At 62.1% G+C, this 17586-nt stretch overlaps 3 protein-coding genes across 8 annotated transcripts in view; 2 read left to right on the forward strand and 1 right to left on the reverse strand.

Moving 5' to 3' along the window:
- Positions 1 to 1151: 1151 nt before the first annotated feature.
- On the forward strand, positions 1152 to 4246 carry DNAJC14 (DnaJ heat shock protein family (Hsp40) member C14). The gene is made up of 7 exons (XM_054187119.1): positions 1152 to 1286; positions 1764 to 2937; positions 3038 to 3144; positions 3245 to 3364; positions 3448 to 3608; positions 3727 to 3829; positions 3947 to 4246. Exons 2-7 carry the CDS (start codon positions 1819 to 1821, stop codon positions 4173 to 4175), a joined length of 1839 nt encoding a protein of 612 aa, XP_054043094.1. The 5' UTR covers positions 1152 to 1286; positions 1764 to 1818; the 3' UTR covers positions 4176 to 4246.
- Positions 4247 to 5205: 959 nt separating this feature from the next.
- ORMDL2 (ORMDL sphingolipid biosynthesis regulator 2) lies at positions 5206 to 8018 on the reverse strand. 2 transcript variants are annotated; one of them, XM_054187153.1, is made up of 4 exons: positions 7907 to 8018; positions 6419 to 6593; positions 6045 to 6196; positions 5206 to 5790 (listed from the first exon to the last, which is right to left on the reverse strand). In XM_054187153.1, the coding sequence occupies exons 2-4, from the start codon at positions 6590 to 6592 to the stop codon at positions 5655 to 5657; spliced, it is 462 nt and encodes a 153-aa protein (XP_054043128.1). In that variant the 5' UTR covers position 6593; positions 7907 to 8018; the 3' UTR covers positions 5206 to 5654. The 2 variants fall into 2 exon arrangements, with proteins under 2 accessions (XP_054043128.1, XP_054043129.1); XM_054187154.1 differs by lacking the exon at positions 7907 to 8018 and adding an exon at positions 6844 to 6865.
- Positions 8019 to 8180: 162 nt separating this feature from the next.
- SARNP (SAP domain containing ribonucleoprotein) overlaps positions 8181 to 17586 on the forward strand; it is a 39455-nt gene continuing 30049 nt past the window's right edge. For 2 of the 5 annotated variants that reach the window (XR_008464038.1, XM_054187165.1), the window contains exons 1-6: positions 8182 to 8277; positions 8698 to 8797; positions 10269 to 10315; positions 11171 to 11238; positions 12464 to 12515; positions 16402 to 16475. Coding sequence is in view for 4 of the 5 variants with exons in the window: in XM_054187165.1 (XP_054043140.1) it covers positions 8242 to 8277; positions 8698 to 8797; positions 10269 to 10315; positions 11171 to 11238; positions 12464 to 12515; positions 16402 to 16475 (377 nt within the window). In the remaining variant the exon portion in view is untranslated. Of the gene's footprint in view, positions 8278 to 8697; positions 8798 to 10268; positions 10316 to 11170; positions 11239 to 12463; positions 12516 to 16401; positions 16476 to 17586 lie in introns of all 5 variants that reach the window. The other 3 variants (XM_054187166.1, XM_054187167.1, XM_054187168.1) reach the window with 3 other exon arrangements.

Raw genomic sequence — 17586 nt, forward strand, 5'->3', positions numbered from 1 at the left:
CTCCCCCCCCCCCCCCCCCCCGCCGCCTCCACATCTGGCAGCGGCACCGCGGGGGGAGGCACATCTAGGGGGGGAACTGGGCTGGGGGGACTGGGGGACGCTGGGGGGGAACTGGGAATGGTGGGGAGCTGCTGGGGGGGGCTGGGGGCAATGGGAGCGCTGGGAGTGACTGTGGACAGTGAACCGGGGAACTGGGAGCGACTGGGAACAGCGAGCTGGGGCACCGGGAGCTACTGGGAGCACTGGGAGGGGGAACTGGGGGCGACTGGGAGGGGGAACTGGGAACAGTGAACTGGGGGCACTGGGAGCTACTGGGGAGGGTGAACTGGGGCACCGAGAGCTACGAGCAGGGGGAACTGGGGGCTACTGGGAGCGCCGGGAGGGGGAACTGGGAGCGACTGGGAGCTGCTGGGAGGGGGCACTGGGAACAGCGAGCTGGGGACACTGGGAGCTACTGGGAGGGGGAACTGGGAGCGGCTGGGGACAATGAACTGAGGGCACCGGGAGCTACTGGGAGCACCGGGAGCGGGAACTGGGAGCTACTGGGAGCGCTGGGAGGGGGAACTGGGAGCTACTGGGGGCGACTGGGGACAGTGAACTGGTGCACCGGGAGGGGGCACCGGGAGCTACTGGGAGGGGGCACTGGGAACAGTGAGCTGGGGGCACTGGGAGCTACTGGGAGGGGGAACTGGGAGCGGCTGGGGACAATGAACTGAGGGCACCGGGAGCTACTGGGGGCACTGGGAGGGGGCGCTGGGAGCGGGGTCCGGGCTGTCGGGGCTGGGGGGCGCCGGTGGGGGGGGTCGTGTGGGGGCTCCGCCGGGTCCCGCCGCCCCTCACGGGACTCACCCTGCCGCCGCCGGAGCCGGGGGTCGCGGTGGGGCCGGGCCGGGCCGCGGGACCCAGCCGAGGCCGGGGGCGGGCCCGGGGCGGGGAGGGGCCGCTGGGGGTCCCGCGCGGGGGCGGTGGGGCCGAGACCGGGGGGGGAGTGGGGGGGTGGGCGGCGGGGCCCCCCCGGTGCCCCCGGTCCGGGACAGAGGCGCTTTGTGCCCGGGGGTCACGTGACGGGGGTCAGCGCAGGACGCGGGGCTCCCCCCGGGGAACGGAGGGGGTGCTGCCCCTTTAAGAGGGCGGGGCCGCGGCGGGGGCCGAGGCCACGCCCCCTCCCGGAAGTAGGAGGTGGCGGCGGGCGGCGCGCGGGCGGAAGGCGGAAGTGAGGCGAGTTGAGGGACCCCGGGGGGGGGCGGGAGGCGGCGGCGACCCCCCCCCCCGCCGGCACCGGCGCGGTGAGTCCCCACCCCCACCCCCCTTCCAAACCCCCCCGGGGTCCCCGTCGGTCCCCGCCAGCCCCGGGGTGCGGGGGGGGCCGCGGCGGGACAGGCCGTGGCGGGACTCCGAGCGCCGCCTTTAGGGTGAAATCCCCCGAAATCGGCCTCAGGGAGGTGGGGGGGATGTTCCGTGGGCACCCGGAGCTGGTCGGGGGGTTCCCGGGGCCGGGCCAGGGATCACTGGGGCTGGGTCACGGGTGTCCCGGGGCCGTTGGGGTTCCGGGGCCGGTTTGGGGGGCGGGGGTCCCGGGGCCGTTGGGTTCCCGGGGCCAGGCTGGGGATCACCGGGGCTGGGCCAAGGGGGACCTGGGGCCGTTGTCGGAGGTTCCCGGGGCCAGGTTGGGCATCACCGGGGCTGGGCCAGGGGGTTCCCGGGGCCGGTGCGGGGGTCCCCGGTACCGGTCGGGGCCGCGCTGACCCCACTCTCGTTTCCAGGGCCCGGCAGGATGGCTGTGACCTAGGCCCGGCCGGAGCCAGCGGGGCCGCCAGGATGGAGCAGCCCCGGTACCGGGAAACGGCAGCGGATGAAGGGAGCAACGGCCCCGGCTGGAGCCCGGAGCCCCCCGGGAGCGGCGGGGGGGGCAGCGCTGCCTGGAACGGGAGCTGCGGCCTTGGGGACGCCACCGACCTGCCCTTCGCCGGCCCCGGCTGCACCTGCCGCTACCAGGGGGAACCGGCTGCCCCCTTGAGTCCTGAGCGGCGCGACGGATCCTGCAGCCTGTCCTGCCATCACCGGGACACCGCTGCCCCCCCGGAGCCACCGGGGCCAGGTGAGGAGGACGGAGCCAGCGAGGAGGGCGCGGGGAAGAGCCGGAGGACGCGGAGGCGGCAGCGGCAGCGCTCGGGGAAGGAGGAGAGCGGCCGGCGCGAGGGCAAGCGGCAGCGGCCGGTGCGGAAGAGGAGCCGTGGGGACGACAGCGAGTTGCCGGGGCCGGTGGAGGAGCCAGCTGGCTGCCAGGGGCTGTTGGCCCGGGGGCTACTGGCCCGGGCGCGCAGGCTGGGCGCGGAGGCCGGCGGGTGGCTGCTCTGCTCCTGCTGCCGCCTGGGCACTGGGGACTTGTGCTGGGCGCGGGCTGGCGTGCGGGGCTGGGGCCGGCGAGTAGGCCAGCGGGCCCGCAGCAGCTGCCTGAGGGCAGCCCGGTGGCTACGGGCTGGGGCAGGGCTCTTCCTCCGCCTGCTCTGGATGCTCTGCGCCCTCCTCCTCCTCCTCCTCATGCTGCTGCTGGGCAGCCTGCGGCTCTGCTGGCGCCTCGGCGCTGCCGCGCTGGCCACTGGCGCCCATCGGCTGGGCAGCAGCCGGCAAGTAGCCCGGCTCCTAGCCCTCCTGGATGTGGCCGTGCTCCGCAGGACGTGGGGGCTCCTCGGGGAGAGCCGGACTTGCCGCTACCTCTGGGACTGGTTGCAGAGGCGGCGAGCTCCCCCCTGGGCGGCCGGAGGGGACGGGCTGGGGGCCGGGGGGGCTCCTGCCGGCTCCGAGGAGGAGGTGAGCCGCTTGCTGGCCATGGCCGAGGTGCCCGAGGAGGAGCTGAACCCCTTCCAGGTGCTGGGCGTGGAGGCCACGGCGTCGGAGACCGAGCTGAAGAAAGCCTATCGGCGACTGGCGGTGCTGGTGTGTGCTGGGCAGGGGGGTGGGGTGGGGGGGGTGTCTCTGGGTGGTGGGTGTCCCCCCACCCCTGGGAGACGGCGCTGAGGTTTCCGGCTTCTCCCAGGTCCACCCGGACAAGAACCAGCACCCGCGGGCGGAGGCGGCGTTCAAGGTGCTGCGGGCGGCCTGGGACATCATCAGCAGCCCCGAGAGGAGGAAGGAGTATGAGATGTGAGTGGGTGACGCCAGGGGGAGGATGGGACACGGGGAGGCTGCGGGGAGCCCCCCCTGCCCCACGCAGGGTCTGAGCCCGGTTCCCCTCCCTCCGCAGGAAGCGGATGGCGGAGAGCGAGCTGACGAGGTCCATGAGCGAGTTCCTGAGCCGGCTGCAGGACGACCTGAAGGAGGCCATGAACACCATGATGTGCAGCAAGTGCCAGGGCAAGCACAAGTAGGTGCCGGGGGTGGGGGGCACCACATCTGGGGGGGCCCTGGAGTGAGAGGGGGGTTCAGAAACACCTGCCCTTGCCGCAGGAGGTTCGAGATGGACCGGGACCCCCTCAGCGCCCGGTACTGCGCCGAGTGCGGGGTGCTGCACCCCGCCGAGGAGGGCGATTTCTGGGCCGAGTCCAGCCTGCTGGGGCTGAAGATCACCTACTTCGCCATGATGGAGGGGAAGATCTACGACATTACGGGTTGGTGCCGCTTTCCACAGCCCCCCACCCCTGGCCCTGTGTGGGGGCCGCTGGCCGTCACCCTGCCCTGTGCCGGGGGCAGCATGACCCTGACCGGCGGCCGCGTCTCTCCCGGCAGAGTGGGCCGGCTGCCAGCGTGTGGGGATCTCCCCCGACACCCACCGCGTCCCCTACCACATCTCCTTTGGCGCCAGAAACGCCGGCCCAGCCGGGCGGCAGAGGTCAGTGATGGGACACGGCACCAGCTGGGGCCCGGCCCCCATCCGGGGTGGGGGGGCAGGGGGAGCTCCGAGCTCAGCCCAGCCCCCCCAAATTCCCCTTTCCTCCCCCCGCTGCAGAAGCGCCTCCAAGGGCAGCCCCACCTCGGCCGCCGACCTGCAGGACTTCTTCACCCGCGTCTTTCAGGGGAGCTCAGGAGCGATGCCTGGGGGGCCCTTCCCGCCGCCCCCCGCCCCCCCGGCGGCAGCATCCCCCCCCGGGGCTCCCCCCAGGGCGGAGGGCGCAGTCCCCAAGGGCGAGGCGAAGCACAAGAGGCGGAAGAAGGTGCGTCGGCCGTTCCAGCGCTGAGCGGATTCTGCTGGGCACGAAAAAGGGCTCTTTCGAATAAAAAAAAATCTATTTTTCTTTTTTTTTTTTTTTTTTAAAAAAAAAAAAAAAAAAAGAAGGAATCTCTCTCTTTGAAGTGAGCAGGGAGGCTGTGGGCCGCCGGGGCGAGCGGGAGGAGCTGTGCCTTGGCGCCAGCTGTACCAAAGAGCCCGGCGGGGCGCGGGGCAGCCGGGACGGACAGACGGACGGACCGGCTGCCGCATTCCTTCAGGGTTATTGTAAACGTTCAGGTGACGCCTGGTGCTGGGGAGGGAAACCCCCCACCCTGAGCCGCTGCTGCTCCTTCAGCCGCGGGGCCAAAGCCACCGGAGGCTATTGGGGGACTCACGTGAGTCCCCCCTGGGGTGCAGCCTCTGCCAGCGCCGTTTGCATATTTCTTTTTTAAGCAGCTTGTTCCGTTTTTTTTTTGTTTTTTTTTTTTTTTTTGCTCGCCCTGAGCTATTTATTGCTGCGCGCGGCCCCTTTCTGTTCGTACAGCCGCGTATGTTGGCTACGCTCCTCCTCCTCTTCCTCCTCCCAGCGCGGCCCCAGCGCCTCTGGCCACGCCGCTTTGGCTTTTCCTGCCCCAGTTTGGCTCCGGGGACCCTCGTCCCCTTCTCTCAGCGCTGGGGACCAAGAGCATTATTTTTTTAAAAAAAAAAAAAAAAAAAAGAAAAAAGCAACGGCAGGAGCTGCTCAGGGGCCGCTGCCGAAACTGTACTGCGAGTGTTTTTTGCCGAGAAATGTCTCTCCGGCACCTCACCGAGCGTTTAGTGGTTCCCGGCGCTCCACACCGTGGGCCGGGCTGGTCCTTGACGGGGAGTGACAGCCCTCGGGGGCCACGCGAGGCTCCCCAGGCTGCCACCAGCCCCAGCGGGGCCAAGCTGGCCCCTGCCTGGGCTGAAACGCTCCCGAAACTGCTGCCGTAGGCGCCACCGTTGCTTTCCACTAACCTTTTTTGTACTCCCAGAGCGGAGCAGCTGGGTTTTAAACGGTAGTGTACTTCTTTCTTATCACTTTTGTTAAATTAAAAGTACGGTTTGAAGGAGTCTGGCTGGTCTGTGCGGGGAGGGCGGGAGGCGTGAGCTGTTCCCACTTGTCAGGATGCTACTCCCGTCGTTCTCAAGTTCTTTATTATGGTGGGAACATAGAAAACACGAGGACGAGGGAGGTGTAGGGGGGCGACTCTTCCCCCCGCAGTCCGCAGTTCTCCCCTCGCAGGTGCTTTCTGCGGGGTTACACGGAGGTTACCTCAAAGGAAACACGCACGTGTGACAACTGCTTGCTCCAGACTGCGCGTCTGCGCTTCTCTCTTCACCGAGGAGATTGCTCCTCCTTGGAGATGGAGGAACCTTACGAACAGCTGGAGCGGCCCCTGCCCTCCTCACCCTTCTCTCCAGCCGGTGCCTCGCGCCGCGCTGGCGTCCTGGGCTCCGCTGGAAGCGCTGAGCTCGCCGTGTCTCAGTATTTATTGATGCCAAAGACCCGCACGCCATGGAACTGGGGCAGCTTGGGCAGAAGGACGCTGAGCAGGGAGGCCGTGTTGATGACGAAGTGCGCAGGGTCGTATTTGGTGTAGAAGCTGGTGAGGAGGTACCTGGGCAGGGGGAGAGGGAGACCCCGGGTGAGCTCTGTGTCGCTCCCACCCTCACCGCTGCTGGCACTGGGGGGGGATTTCAGATGCCTCGCTGTCGTTTCCTGCCCAAAACAGCACCTCGCAGCTGGGGAACCCTCCTCTCCAGCCCCCGGGCCCATCCCCGCCAGGGCAGCTGTGCTGACAGAAGCTCAACGGTCACACCGCACACCCCAGACTCTCTCCTGCACCCTCCCGCCTCGTTCAGCGGCACTCACAGCACTACCGGCGAGATGCTGAGGAACTTGCGCGACGAGGTGCACTGTGTCCCATAGTCGATCTGCTCCCAGTGCGTGAGGAGACGATCCTTGCCCTGGTCCGGGGTCTCAAACGGGGTCCCCTTCACCGTGTGCAGCAGCAGGTACATGACCTGCAGGTTCCAAGGGGAGAGGAGACGTAAAGCAAGCCCAGGACAGGCTGCTGCTGGCACAGAAATGGGCTTTGTGCTGTTTCCCGAGCGAAGGACCTTTCAGCGCCAGCCCCCTAGACTTTCCCTCGGTGCCCTGTAGGAGTGACGGGACACTGAGCCGTCCCCAGCGAAGGCCACCCTGCATGCTCTCCGGCCCGGGGGCGGAGGGGGGGTGTCACTCACCAGGTTGTGAATGACGTTGGTGAGCGTCCAGACCACAGGAATGCTGAAGAAGGGGATGCTGAGGAGAACAATGTGGAGGACCCCCACGGAGATGACGTACGCCAGCCAGATGCCCCGGCTGTTCATCACCCGCGTGTTGGGGTTCACCTCGCTGTGTGCCACGCCGACGTTCATCCTGCAGAAGACAAATGGCGCTTCTAGAGGTCTCCTCAGAGAGGCTTTCCCCAAATCTCTGCAATTCCTAACCCAGTTCAGGGCTCTTGGCAGAGCCCCAGATCCACGATCTTCCTGCAACACTTCTTCACCCCGGCCTTCCCAAGTGCTGAACCCCAACACACCCCTGATGCCAGCTCCCTAATGAGTGACTCCGCATCTCAGCCTTAAGGACAGGAACACAAGGGCAAGGAGGAAAGAAAGGAGCTCACCCCCAGTCACCAGAAACGCTGGGAACAAAGTCAGAGCCGCCCCAGGACAGGCTCTGCTCTCCCCAGTGTTCCCCCCCTTCACCATGAGCCTGGCTCCTCAGCCCTAAGGCAGACGTGGGGCCGGGAAACCATGACAGATCCTTTCCCTCGGGGGGGAATATTGTCCTCCCCAGGGCCGGGTACGCCTGCTCCCCTCACAGCCCTGGCCCCTCAGAGCTCAGCCCTCCCTCTCTGTCCCCTCATGGCCCTTTTGCTCACGCCCACAGTCCGGCCCTGACACCATGGCCTCAGCCCCCTGTCCCTTCAGCCCAGTCCTCCCTCCCTGTCCCCTCCTAATCCTGTCCCCTCGCACCTCAGGCCCCTCACAGCAATGTCACCCCCGCAGCCTGGTCCTTCCTCCCCAGCCCTCACAGTCTGGCCCCGCCACCATGGCCTCGCACCCCTGGCCCCTCAGAGCTCAGTTCTCCCTCCCTGTCCCCTCACAGCCCCGTCCCCTCCCTCCCTGTCCCCTCACAGCCCCGTCCCCTCTCATCTCAGGCCCCTCCCAGGGATGTCACCTCACAGCCCGGCCCTGCCACCATGGCCTTGCACCCCTGTCCCCTCATAGCCCACCCCTCCCTCCCTGTCCCCTCATAGCCCCATCCCCTCCCTCCCTGTCCCCTCATAGCCCTGTCCCCTTCACAATCCTGTCCCCTCGCACCTCAGACCCCTCACAGCAATGGCCCTCCCTCCCCGGGCTCTCACAGCCCCGGCCCTGCTCTCCCCGCTCCCCCAGCTCCTCGCAGCCCTCTGGCCCCGCTCTCCCCGCATCCCCAGCACCTCAGAGCCCACCCTCCCCTCCCTGTACCCTCACAGCCCCATCCCCTCCCTCCCTGTACCCTCACAGTCCTGTCCCCTCGCACCTCAGGCCTCTCACAGAGATGTCATCTGACAGCCTGGCCCTACCTCCCCGGCCCTCACAACCCAGGCCCTCGCAGCCCTCCGGGCCCCTCTCTCTCTGCCCCCTCGGCCCCTGGCAGCCTCCCGTTCCCGATCGCCCGGCCCCTCGCAGACCCCTGCCCACCCGGCAGCTCCGTGGCCGTTGCCAGGACCCTGCCCGCCTTCAGGCCCGTCTCCAGGAAGTCCCCACGCTGGGCCCGCTCTCTCCCCATTGGCCGCTCGGCAGCGTTTCCCCGCTTCCATTGGTTGATCTGCCCGTCGCTCAGCGCCGCCCCGCCCCTCGCGCGCTAGCAGGCCAATAGCGGGCGGAAGGCGCGGGAAGGGGGGCAAACCTGGCCACTCGCGAGAGGCGATGTTGGGAAGTGGTTTGAAATCGCCGGCCCAGGAAGCGCGGCGCTGATTGGGCGAGAGGCGCTCGGCGGGGGCGGGGTTGGCAGCGGGGTCTGCGGGGGCGACAAGATGGCGGCGGAGGCTGTGGAGCTCCATAAGCTGAAGGTACCGGCGGGGCCGCCGTGGCTTCGCGTCCCGCCGCGGGGGAGTGTGGCCTGGCCTGGCCGGGCCGGGGCAGCGGAGGGGTCCTGGACTCCCGCCGGCTGCCCTCGCCCCGGGGACCGTCCCGGGGGGTCTCCGCCCGGCGCGGGGCCCGCGGCCGCCACCCCCGTACCCGGGTCCGCCTTCACCCCGCCCGGCGGCTGCCTCCTCGCTGGGGCCGGCCTGTGAGAGCCACCCTCCCCCAGGCCCTGTGGGGTAACCGGTCACCCGGGTTAACGCCCGGCGGCCCAGGGGCGCGGCGGGTGTTTGAGGCGGGGAGCGGCCTTCGTGGCTCCTAAAAAAAAAAAAAAAAAAAAAAAAAAAATCCATTTGTCTCCTTTATTTACATGCTTCTTAATTTTTTAATTCATTCGTGTCGTGCAGCTGGCCGAGCTGAAGCAGGAGTGCCTGGCCCGCGGCCTGGAGGCGAAGGGCAACAAGCAGGATCTGATCAACCGGCTCCAGGCGTACCTGGAGGAGCACGGTGGGTGCTGCGGGGCTCCGCGGGCGCTGGCCCGGGGGCTCTCGGTGTGTGTGTGTGGGAACCCTGGGGGAGAGCAGAACCCCTGCTCTGGGCGCGTGGCTCTAACAGCGTATTCAAAGTAAGAACTGCGACCGCTCGGCCTGTGGCTCGCTGCGACCTCTCGTGGGTTGGGGCACAGCGGCTGCTTTGGGTAAAATGTTGTGCAAAATATCTGAGGTGCCTGAAAAGGACAGGAGGAAACTGCCTCGAGTTGTGGCCAGGGGAGGTTTAGGATGGATCTCAGGAAAAACTTCTTCACCGAAACAAGTTTGCAGAGGGCCGCGAAGATGATCAGAGGGCTGGAGCCCCTCTGCTGTGGGGACAGGCTGAGAGAGCTGGGGGGGTTCAGCCTGGAGAAGAGAAGGCTCCGGGGAGACCTTGGAGCCCCTTCCAGTCCCTCAAGAGGCTCCAGGAAAGCTGGGGAGGGACTCTGGAGCAGGGAGGGGAGCCATGGGACGAGGGGGAAGGGTTTTACACTGAAAGAGGGAGATTTAGGTGAGATATCGGGAAGAAACTCTGCTGTGAGGGGGGTGAGCCCCTGTCGCTGGTTGCCCAGAGAAGCTGTGGCTGCCCCATCCCTGGAGGGGCTCAAGGCCAGGTTGGCCGGGGCTTGGAGCAACCTGGGCTGGTGGGAGGTGTCCCTGCCCAGGGCAGGGGGTGGCACTGGGTGGGCTTTAAGGTCCCTTCCCACCCAAACCATTCCCTGAGTCTGTGAAAGGGTTGTAGAACCTTGGACCAGGCTGCCCAGGGCAGGGGTGGAATCACCAGCCCCGGAGGGGGTTTAAAAGCTGGGCAGATGTGGGTCTGGGGGTTTGGGCAGTGCTGGGTTAATCGTTGGACTCGATCTTAATGGTCCCTTCCAGCTTAGACGATTCCATGATCCTAAAGTTTATACAAAAGGATAGGAATACCCCATTTCCTCAAGTTACTCCCTGAAACTTCAAAATAGGAACCTTCCAAAAGAAGAGTGGTTTCACTGGAAAACTCTGCCCAAATGCCTCCGTGTTAAAAGCTTGGAGTTTAACACAAGGGCATGGGACGTGTTGTCGGTGCGTCTAATGCTGCGTCTGTTCTGACTCATCCGTGGCTGAGCAAGAGCTCCTGCACCGGGGTGGGAAATAAATTTGAGTCTCCTCTTACCTGGAAATGTAAGAAAATAACACTGGCCCGGGCGGCCCCGAGAAGCTGTGGCTGCCCCATGCTTGGAGGGGTTCAAGGCCAGGTTGGACGGGGCTTGGAGCAACCTCTGGGGGGTGTCCCTGCTCAGAGCAGGGGGGGAACAAATGAGCTTCAAGGTCCCTTCCAGCCCAAACCATTCGGTGATTCCAGCTGCCTTCGCTTCCTGCTTTCCCCAGTAAAATTCTCAGAGGAGACTTTATCCGAGAAACCAAAGATATCACTGCTGCAATTGCTCTGTTGTTTTGTTTTCCAGCTGAAGAAGAAGCAAACGAAGAAGATGTGCTGGGAGAAGAAATAGAGGTAAGTGTTCCTGTGGGCAGCTCGCCCTGCTGGAGGTCTCGGCGGGGTGTTCCGGTTTGCCTGGCGGCGTGCGACCTACCGCCAGCTGCATCGCGGTTCTCCCGGCTTCAGAGCGGGGTCGTTCCGTCCCCGTGCAGCAGGATTCACGCCGTGTCACACTGTGGTTTTGTCCTGAGCTGAGCAGCAAATGTGGCGGGCCGCGGTGTGCCTTTAAGAAAGAACATGTTAGAAAAAGTTGCCTGGCCTGCGGGAGCGAGCCGTAAAGCAGGAGAGGTTGTTCTGAGGCGGGGGAGTGAGGAGATCCAGCCTGGGAAAGCGCTTTGTACCTAAAACACCAGCGGAAACCAATTCTTCCAGCTTGCCAGGCTCTTCACCACTTGGCCGGGACGGGGGGAGGATGTGGAAGCTTTCTCCCCAGTTTCACAAAAAGTCTTTGGGGAGGAGCGAGATGGGTCTCAGCAGATCGATGCCGGGCATCGAGCGCGAGTTCGGTGTAGCTTCAATGTTCTTTGGCTCCGCGTGGCGGCTGGAGAACGTCTCGCGAATAATTTCCTACGCCTTGTGAAGCTCAAGACTTTCTGGGGAGGGATTAGACTTTGGATAAAAGAAGAGTCTGCGGCTGTTGGGACCTGCCGGGCTGGGAGCGTGCAGCGCTGCTCCTTGCTGCGCGCCTCGCCTTTGCGGGCTGAGATAAACGCACGGTGCAGGAACCCCAAAGTGTGCGTGGGCCGGATTGCAGGCGCGTCCCTCTTAAAGCGCTGAGAACCCAAGAGAGCTGCCGACGTCCCCGCCGCGGTGTTTCTCTCTTGCTCAGCTGTTTATTCTCTGACCTCCTCTCAACTCCTTGACCCGCAGGAAGAAGAGCAGAAGCCGGTGGAGCCGCCCGTCAAAGCGGAAGAGCCTCCTGTAAAATCGCCTGACGTGTAACTATCCTTTCTGAGTAGAACAACGCGAATCCGCGGGGTGCAAGGCCGGCGCCCGTCGGCTTCCTACAGCCCCGTGTTGGAGTTTGGGCTGAAAGGAGGTCGCAGCGCGCCTTGGAGTTGGGATTGTGGCCCTTGCCTCAGCCCGGTCGGGTAATGCCGTGCTCCGGCCCTCCCGTCTGCGTGGCTGCTCTGGCCTCCGTGGCTCGAAGGGACGAGCCCCGGGCTTGTGGGCAGGAGGGGGCGTCCTGTGCCCGCCGAGCGCCGGCAGCGCCAGGTCCCAGCTCCCAGGCAGAATTGCTTCCTGTGAAAGTGCCATTAAACCATTACTACCTTTCAGGGCATAAAATGAGAAACCTGTCCAGGAATCTGGAACAAAAGCAGGGCATTTTTCTAAATGGGCGACCTTAATGAGGCTGGCTGTGACCCACTGTTTTATGGGAGTTGTTTGGAGGAGGAGGATGCTATTTCATTTAGCCTGGGAACTTCCGAACTTTGTCTCTTCCTCTTTTGTTTTCCCCCCTCGAGCCTGAGCTCTGTTTTCGGAGCATAAACTTTGGAGCACGCCCCCTCCATTATATTTTCGTTTGGGCTTTTTACTGGTCCCACTGTTGTCAGCCGCACATTGTTCAGGAAGTGTGTGTTTGAAATGGAGCCTGGGCGCGGGGTGCTGGGGCTGACCTGGGGAGAGTTGCCTGTGGCTGTCCCATGAACTAGAACAGAACAACCCTTTGTATTTGAGGGCCATAAAGGAATAAAGCTCTTTGGGGCTTGCAGTCGAGGCTTTGGGCTTCTAACAAGAGCTGAATGTGACTGTTAAGAGCTGTAGGATGGGCAGGGGGTTATTCTGGGATGCGTAGGTCTGCGTGCGGCCTCTCGCTTGTAATATCCACCCGGTGTTTTGAGACGCATCTGCAGCGTCCCGCTCAAATCGGAGAACGTTTCTCTTGCCTTAAACGACTGGTTGTTCCTGCGAGCCTGTAGAGCACGGGTGGGAGTGGGGCTGGTTCTTGTGTCTTTTCCAGCTTCCCATCGTTGCCAGAGGAATTGGGAGCGCTGGAGGCACTGGTTAGGCTTGTGGGGGAACCATGGCTGCACCTTCACCGGGTTGCGTGTTTCCTGCCCCCTCGTACACCCTAGACTGGGGTTAAAAGTTTCATACTTCACTTTAGCATCGTGATCTGGCTCTGCTCTGACCAGTTTCTCTCTTTCCCAACACCTCTAGGATTACGGAAAAGAAGGTAGTGAAAATAACATCAGAAATATCGCAGATGGAGGTAAGGTTCCTTCTGCTACTGCATCCTCCCAGGTGTGGGTTTCCTTATTTGCTTCGTTCAGAGTCTCTTTTGTGTGTTGCCGGGGCTGTGTCAGTGTTCCCATTGTAAACCCGCTTGATTTTTTTTTTTTTTTCCTTGATTTTATATTACTGGCTGTGGGGTGACCTGGCAGGGTGGCGACCCCGTGGCACGTTTCGTTTTGCCGGGAGATTTTGAGGCCCGTTCCTCTCAATTGTCCATTGACGCCTCTCTCCTTGCTGCCGTGTCTTTCCCCCACCAACCACCACTGACCCTCCCTCAATATTCCCCACTTAGCAGCCGCAAGCTGCGTCGTTCCCGGGCCATCATTCCTTCGCAGACAAAGGGGGATGGTAAAGGCTCTGGATGGTAAAGGCTGGTAGACTCGAACCGCCTCAGTGATGGCTCTGGTGTATAAAATGTGTGTTTCCCGCTGTTGCCAACAATGAAAAATTCCCCGATGGAGTTCACCAGGCTGCGGCACATCCCTGTCCCTCGGGACTTGCTGCAGCCCCGTTGCTTCAGACATGTAAAACTACAAAGCTTTGTGAGGGCTCGCTTCGGGGAGGAACTGATAGGAGCTAACAGATCATCTCATCTTTATCTTCTCTGGCTTTGTCCCTTACATTTGCTGGGCTTATTTAAAACAAACACACTTAGAAGCTGCCGATTCCTCTGGGAAAACTTTGCGAAAGTTTTTGAGTTTCAGGAATCCGATTGTGGTTCTCTAATCCCCACCCCACCCCCCTCCCGCGCCCCCCTTTTATTTTTTTGCTGGTGTTCCATAAGAAAGAAATCACTATGAAAACATGATTCTTGTCTCCCTGCTGTTCGCCCCTACTTCGGAGTTTTAATCTTCTGTTTGGGACACGATCATTTCCACAGCAACCAGGGTGATGTCGCAAGTGGAGGATTATGACCTCAGCAAGGGAGTAATGAGGAGAAACACAGGGCCTGATGTGAGCTGGGAGTGTTGCTGGAGGAGCCACGTCCCCCCGTGGTGTGGGGCTGCCCTTGGCCCTAGCTGGTTAAAGAGCTCATTAAGCGAAATCGCTGAAGTTAGGCTCTTGCCCTTCCGTTTTTCTCCAAATTCTTTTTCTCCAAAATTTTTTTTGGTTTGGGGTTTGTTTTGGGTTTTTTGGGTTTTGTTTGTAGAATCGCAGAATGATTTGGGTTCGGAGGGACCTTAAAGCTCACCCAGTTCCACCAGCCCAGGTTGCTCCAAGCCCCGTCCAGCCTGGCCTTGAGCCCCTCCAGGGATGGGGCAGCCACAGCTTCTCTGGGCAACCTGGGCCAGGGGCTCACCCCCCTCACAGCCAAGAACTTCTTCCTCAGATCTCACCTAAATCTCCCCTCTTTCAATGTATAACCTTACCCCTTGTCCTATCCCTACAATCCCTAAATGCCATCCCTGGAGGTGTTTAAAAGCCGGGCAGACGTGGGTCAGTGGTAGTTTGGGCAGTGTTGGGTTGATGGTTGGATTCGATGATCTTAAAGGCCCCTTCCGACCTAGGGAAGTGATGGAATCGCCATAGAACCACAGAATGGTTTGGGTGGGAAGGGACCTTAAAGCTCACCCAGTGCCACCCCCTGCCCTGGGCAGGGACACCTCCCACCAGCCCAGGTTGCTCCAAGCCCCGGCCAACCTGGCCTTGAACCCCTCCAGGGATGGGGCAGCCACAGCTTCTCTGGGCAACCTGCGACAGGGGCTCACCACCCTCACAGCAAACAATTTCTTCCTCACATCTCACCTAAATCTCCCCTCTTTTAGGTTAAAACCCTTCCCCCTCGTCCCATGGCTCCCCTCCCTGCTCCAGAGTCCCTCCCCAGCTTTCCTGGAGCCCCTTGAGGGACTGGAAGGGGCTGGAAGGTCTCCCCGGAGCCTTCTCTTCTCCAGGCTGAACCCCCCCAGCTCTCTCAGCCTGTCCCCACAGCAGAGGGGCTCCAGCCCTCCCAGCATCTCCGGGGCCTCCTCTGGCCCCGCTCCAACAGCTCCGTGTCCTCCTGATGTCCCCAGATCTGGAGGCAGCACTGTGGGGACAGCGGGGGGGGTGTCTCCCCAGAGCCTGTTTGATTGAATGCGAATCAGGTCTCGGCAAAATTATGTCGTAGATGGTTTTTGAAGATAAAAGGGAATTCTTTTCCCGTACGGTGCATAATTGAACGCCAGAGGCTGTTAATGTGGGCTGTTACCAGAAGTACAGAGGAGTTCAAAAAGCGAGGAGACCGATTCCTGGGAAAGGCGACCGTCGGGGATAACGGAATGGAATTGCGAGCCCAGCCCGAAATCCAGCCAGTCGCTTGCTGTGGGTCTGGGGGGTTGTCAAGGGGGCAGAGCACCCCCCTGACCGTACCGGTCACCCCTGGGGGGTCCCGGGGCAGCGGGGGTTTTGTTCTGGCCTGGCCTGGCTGTAGTCGACAGCCGTTCAGGAGCTGCCTCGTCGGGTGTTTCCTCTGGATGTTCTTCAGGGTGTTGGGAAGAATAAGGAAATGTGCCTTGAACCGAGCGATACGGGTTTGTTTTTTTTTTGTCTTTATTGTTTCGACTGAGTTGAGTAAAAGCTCCTCAGTGCCGACAGCATTAGGGGTGGGTGTTCCTAATCCCGCTTTTCTAAACATTTGTGTTTTGATGCAAATGTTTATTACGCTCCTCGCTGCGCTTTTGGCTAAAGTAAATGTTTCCATTAAAATAATATCTGTTTCTCTAACCTTTAAAACACCAAACGCATTTTTGCGCCCTTGTGGAATAATAAAATGTTAAATATTTCCCTTAAGCTTTTAAGGGGATTGAGTACTCAGAGGCGCAAACCCTTGCGCTTCCGATGTTTCCAAGCTTTTTCCCAGCCCGGGGAAGCTCCAAGCCTGGGCTCCAGCGGGGGCAGCGGGTCCGGTCCTTCCGACGTAGCTGAGTTCTGTCTGGAATTGTGCTGCTAATGGCAAACCATGGCTGCCAGGCTGAGCCGACTGCGCGGATTGCCTCCGTCTCTTGTGAAAAGGCTTGTGCCAAATAAATAAGTTTCCCTGAAAACAAACACAACCCCACACCCCCCAACCCCCTTTTCTAGCATATTTCTTTGCCCTTTTGCTCAGGGCAGGGAAGAAAAGGGAATCTCGTTTGCCTCTCTCCTTGCAAATCCGCTGATGCCGGTCATGCCCGCTCCTGGAGGGAAGTCGGGGCCGTTCCCTTTGCGGTCGCTGCTCCTTCCCCGTGGCATCGGGCTTCCCCGGCCGAGGTGTGTGGTGCCGCGCCGGCCTCCAGCACAGCCTCGCGCCATCTTAAAACAGTCGCCTGGCTCCAGCCACTCCCTGGTGCCGTTCTCTTCTGGATGTCTCCTTTCCTTAGGAAAACTCCCTGAGCAGCTGAGTAAGGGCGTGCCTTTTTTATTAGTTTTCTTTTTAATTAGTCCTGTGTTTATCAGAACGGTGACGGAGCCTTTTGGCCACCTTTGTGCGGTGGCTTCTTGGACGGCCCGAGCCAAGGGAAGGTGCCTCGAGCCAAAGTCCTTTGAAGCGGAGCTAAAAGCTGCGGGACCTGACGTTATTGAGCAGCTCGGGGAGTTTGCTTGTGCTGCAGGAATATCAGCTAACGGCAATAATGTCCAGCCTTTCCTAGATGCAGCAAACCAATAGCTGATTGAACCTGTGGAAAAAAAAACGCACGGGGATTTTTTTTTAAAAGAGAAGAAGGTGCCTACAGCATCTCGCCCTTTACCTGCGGGTGCGGGGTCTGTTTTTCCCCACTGCTGGTCTAACGGGGCACCTTGGAGTGTCAGCCCGCCGCAGGTGGCCGTTTGCGTCTGCGCAACCTCCTTCCGGTACCCTTCAAACCTTCCCTCTTCCTCAGCTTGCTTCTTTTCTCTCCCTCCAGCGAATGCAGAAGAGGGCCGAGCGCTTCAACGTGCCCGTCAGCCTGGAGAGCAAGAAGGCGGCGCGGGCAGCTCGGTGAGTCCACGCTCGCAGCCGTTCCCCTCCTCTCGCCGGGGGGAAAAATCCCTCCGGATACCTCTGCCTCCGGGACAGGTGGTGTTGGCGTGAGGTGAACGCGCTCGGGGAGGAGTCGGGAGGATGAGGCGGAGGTTGCGGGTCGGATAGGGGCACAGAGTCTAGTTGGAGGTCAGCGATGAGCGATGTTCCCCAGGGCTCAGTACTGGGTCCAGTCCTCTTCAGTGTATCCATCAGCGACCTGGATGAAGGGATAGAGCGCGCCCTCGGCAAGTTCGCCGATGACACAAAGCTGGGAGGGGTGGCTGACACACTGAAAGGCTGTGCCGCCATCCAGAGAGACCTGGACAGTTGGAGAGCTGGGCAAAGAGGAACCTCATGGAATTCAACAAGGGCAGGCACAGGGTGCTGCACCCGGGGAGGAATAACCCCCCCCGCAGCGGGACAGGTTGGGGGTGACCTGCTGGGGAGCAGCTGGGTGGCAAGAGACCTGGGAGTCCTGGGGGACAACGGGATGGCCATGAGCCAGCGATGGGCACTGGTGGCCAAGAAGGCCAACGGTAGCCTGGGGGGCATCAAGAAGAGTGTGGTCATCCTCCCCCTCATCTCTGCCCTGGGGAGGCCACAGCTGGAGCACTGGGTCCAGTTCTGGGCTCCCCGGGTCAAGAGGGACAGGGAACTGCTGGAGAGGGGACAGCAAAGGGCTACCGAGATGCTGAGGGGATGGAACATCTCTCTGATGAGGAAAGGCCGAGGGATTTGGGGCTCTTCAGTCTGGAAAAAAGACGACTGAGGGGGGACCTTATCAACACTTATAAATACTGAAAGGGGGGGTGTCAGGAGGACGGGGCCAGGCTCTTCTCAGTGGTGCCGGGGACAGGACAAGAGGTAACGGGCACAAACTTGAGCATGGGAAGTTCCACCTCAACACGAGGAGGAACTTGTTGACGTTGAGGGTGGCAGAGCCCTGGCAGAGGCTGCCCAGAGAGGTGGGGGAGTCTCCGTCTCTGGAGACATCCCAAACCCGCCTGGACGCGTTCCTGTGCCACCTGCTGTGTGTGACCCTGCTCTGGCCGGGGGTTGGAGGAGATGATCTCCAGAGGGCCCTTCC

Source organism: Rissa tridactyla (assembly GCF_028500815.1).
Source record: "Rissa tridactyla isolate bRisTri1 chromosome 24 unlocalized genomic scaffold, bRisTri1.patW.cur.20221130 SUPER_24_unloc_1, whole genome shotgun sequence".
Classification (NCBI taxonomy): Eukaryota; Metazoa; Chordata; class Aves; order Charadriiformes; family Laridae; genus Rissa; species Rissa tridactyla.